At 42.0% G+C, this 3,199-nt stretch overlaps 1 protein-coding gene across 1 annotated transcript; it reads left to right on the top strand.

The window, feature by feature from the left end:
* The first annotated feature begins 6 nt into the window (after positions 1–6).
* Positions 7–2,616, top strand: LOC102738423 (procathepsin L-like). The gene is made up of 6 exons (XM_081810235.1): positions 7–82; positions 184–330; positions 515–739; positions 1,188–1,350; positions 1,992–2,109; positions 2,517–2,616. Exons 1-6 carry the CDS (start codon positions 56–58, stop codon positions 2,614–2,616), a joined length of 780 nt encoding a protein of 259 aa, XP_081666361.1. The 5' UTR covers positions 7–55.
* Positions 2,617–3,199: the final 583 nt, after the last annotated feature.

Genomic DNA, 3,199 nt, shown 5'->3' with positions numbered 1-3,199 from the left:
GCAAATGATTGAACGGCACAATCAGGAATACAGCCAAGGGAAACACAGCTTCACGATGGCAATGAACGCCTTTGGTGACCTGGTGAGGGTGGCATGGATTGCTGAATGTTTCATGCGTCCTGTCCTCAGTACTTTACCAAAAAATCTGCTGCTTGTCAACATTCTATTTCCTTTTCCTTGAAGACCAGTGAAGAATTCAAACAGGTGTTAAATGACCTTAAAATTCAGAAGCATGAAGAAGGGAACGTGTTCCGAGCACTTCTCTTTGCTGAGACCCCCTCCTCTGTGGACTGGAGAGAGAAAGGCTACGTAACCCCTGTGAAGGATCAGGTGAGACAGTATTCAGCAGGTCCCTCTCCAAGAGTAAAGCCAAAAGGAACCAGTGTCCTTGCTATGGAAGTTGAGGAACCGTATACAGTTTGTTATGTTTTGAAAGAGATTTCAGATCTAAGGGCTGTTGTCAAAGTCTTGCTATTAATTTTGTAGACTAAAAGCTTTTTCATTTTGTTTTCAGGGTCAGTGTCAATCTTGTTGGGCTTTTAGTGCAACTGGTGCTCTCGAAGGACAGATGTTCCGGAAAACTGGAAAACTCGTGTCACTGAGTGAGCAGAACCTGCTGGACTGCTCTCGGTCTCAAGGCAATGAGGGCTGCCGTGGAGGCCTGATGGATTATGCCTTCCAGTATGTGAAGGACAACGGAGGCCTGGACTCAGAGGAATCCTATCCATATCTTGCAAGGGTAAGTGGAGTTCCTCATCTTCTATCAAAGTTGAGCATATTCGGTAAAAACAGAGACTACGTTTAGAATACTCATTTTAGATTGTAGGCTCTGTATCTGCAAATGGTCAGAACTGTCATTAAAATGTATTAGCCTGGCACAGTTCTCTGCCTAGAGGGTTACCATATAGCTGTTCCTACTTCTAGGTCACACAGCAACACAAATACCATTTTATATATAGCACAGATCTCCAGAGTGAAAAATCTATGAACAAGTGGACCAAAACTGTGTCTCATTGAATAGATATCTGCTAATTTCCCAATTTCAAAACAATCAATCACAATTTGCATCTTGAGATGCTTTATAACAAACTTGACTTGGGAATCACTCAGCTGCAAACTCTCTTGAGCTCATGTTCCCCAGGAAGTGGATGGTAATAATCAAGTCCCTTCCCCTTTCCCTTTGAAAGAGTGAATCCTGCAAATACAGGCCTGAGAAATCTGCTGCCAATGTGACCACCTTCTGGCACGTCTTAAACAAGGAGGATGGTCTTATGACCACAGTGGCAACTGTGGGGCCGGTCTCTGCTGCTGTAGATTCAAGCCCGGATTCCTTCCAGTTCTATAAAAAAGGTAAGCGTTGGTCTACATAGAAAATTGGGCAGAAAAAATGGGTAACCAGCCTGACATACAGCAAGATTGACTCTAACTATGTGGAAATCAGGAGAGTGTGGATTTAGCATAGCGGCTCATTCTGTATATTAATCCTTGTTCCTATTGTCACCATTTGACATGACTTGACCCATATCCCCATGATTTTAAGCACTTCATAAATATATTTAAATGACTACATAACTTGACTGGTATAGCTTACTTTACTTTGTTCCAACTGTTGGGCCTTGAAAATTTCCAAGGAATTTTACTACTGAAATCAACATTGGAAAGAAACCCTTGGCTCAAGTAATTTTGTGTTCTCTGCTGCTTCCTTAGGCTGACATCACATGGTAGAATGACCAAGTTTCAACAAGTGGTCTTTTATGCCCCTTCACTGTTCTTTACAAAAGAGGTGGTGACAGTGCGTATTTCTGCTAATATTAGATGATGTCCGAAATCCCTAACCCACCTAAACAAAAAGATCTGATTTCTAAATCTTATCTGGATTTATATCACAACTGAATTTTGAGCTGCCTCCTTTACTGTGGTTACTAGGTTATTGTCACACGTTATCATGGCACTTGGATGTTCCACCTCAGCATTGAATTTTACTTTTCCAGGCATTTATTATGATCCAAATTGCAGCAGTGAAAGCCTGAATCATGGTGTTCTGGTGGTTGGCTATGGCTTTGAAGGAGCAGAATCGGATAACCAAAAATATTGGATTGTCAAGAACAGGTATAAAGAGTAAAAAAATACTTATCTTTGAAATTGAAAAGGGAGTCCTTTTTGGAATGAACGTTGAGCTGCAGATCCTCAAACCCTGAACATACTTCTGAAATCCCAAAAGTGTTTATCCCACTGAAGGGGAACAGAGACAATTCATGTGATGACACCAATAGCTTGCTAGGTTCCTGCTGTAGTTTCGCTACCATTGCATTCCTCAACTTGAAAATTTTCTTATTTCTGAAACACATCTGACCCCAAGAGTTTCCTTTTCCTGCCTCTCATTTTGCACTTCTGTGAAAGGTTCTTCCTGAATCTGTCTTGGCCTCTGGTGCACTCCTCAGTATCAGGTGTGATTGTTCGTGAAAAGAAATGTGTTGGATTGTTTGTAAGAAATGGCAAACCCTGTCTCCTTCCAGCTGGGGTACAAACTGGGGCATGCAGGGCTACATGCTGTTGGCCAAGGACCGGGACAACCACTGTGGAATCGCCACCATGGCTAGTTTTCCTGTTGTGTGAGCTGAGGGCGTAAAGAAGACCTTGACTGGGGACAGAATATCCAGAAAATGAATTTTATTTTAAAGCTGACCACACCTTATGGCGTGGGATAAAACACTTGAACCACTGAAGACCCAAGTTGTGATTTGACTGTGCGGCATTTTACACTGGGAATGTTACCACTTCGCTCATCACTGCTGTAAACACCTTTGTATGACTGACTTGTCTAATAACTTTTGGATTTTCATTTTAAAAAAAAATGTATGAAGTTTTACATTTTAAAAATAAAACAACTTCAAGGTAGAAGTGAGGTAAAATGTTAATACATTAACCTTTTATAGAGTCAAAATGGGACTGGGCTCTAGGGACATCCCTGGGTGTGCCAGGGGTCAACTGGGAGAATACTGGGTGACCCAAATGTTTTGAGTATAGATGACACCCAATGTTACGTTAGTTTCAGGTGCACAACACAGTAATCTGCCAACCCTACACAGTAAGCTATGCTCACCACAGGGGTAGCTCTTGTCTGTCAGTCTCACGGTACGAGTACAATGGGCTTACAGCACCATCGGCGATATTCCCTATGCTGTGCCTTTTATTCCTG

The sequence above is a fragment of the Leptonychotes weddellii genome, unplaced genomic scaffold (genome assembly GCF_054177405.1).
Source record: "Leptonychotes weddellii isolate Sample4059 unplaced genomic scaffold, ASM5417740v2 HiC_scaffold_20707, whole genome shotgun sequence".
Lineage (NCBI taxonomy): Eukaryota > Metazoa > Chordata > Mammalia > Carnivora > Phocidae > Leptonychotes > Leptonychotes weddellii.
The sequence above is the reverse complement of the archived record's forward strand: the minus strand, read 5'-3'. Positions and strand labels throughout refer to the sequence as shown.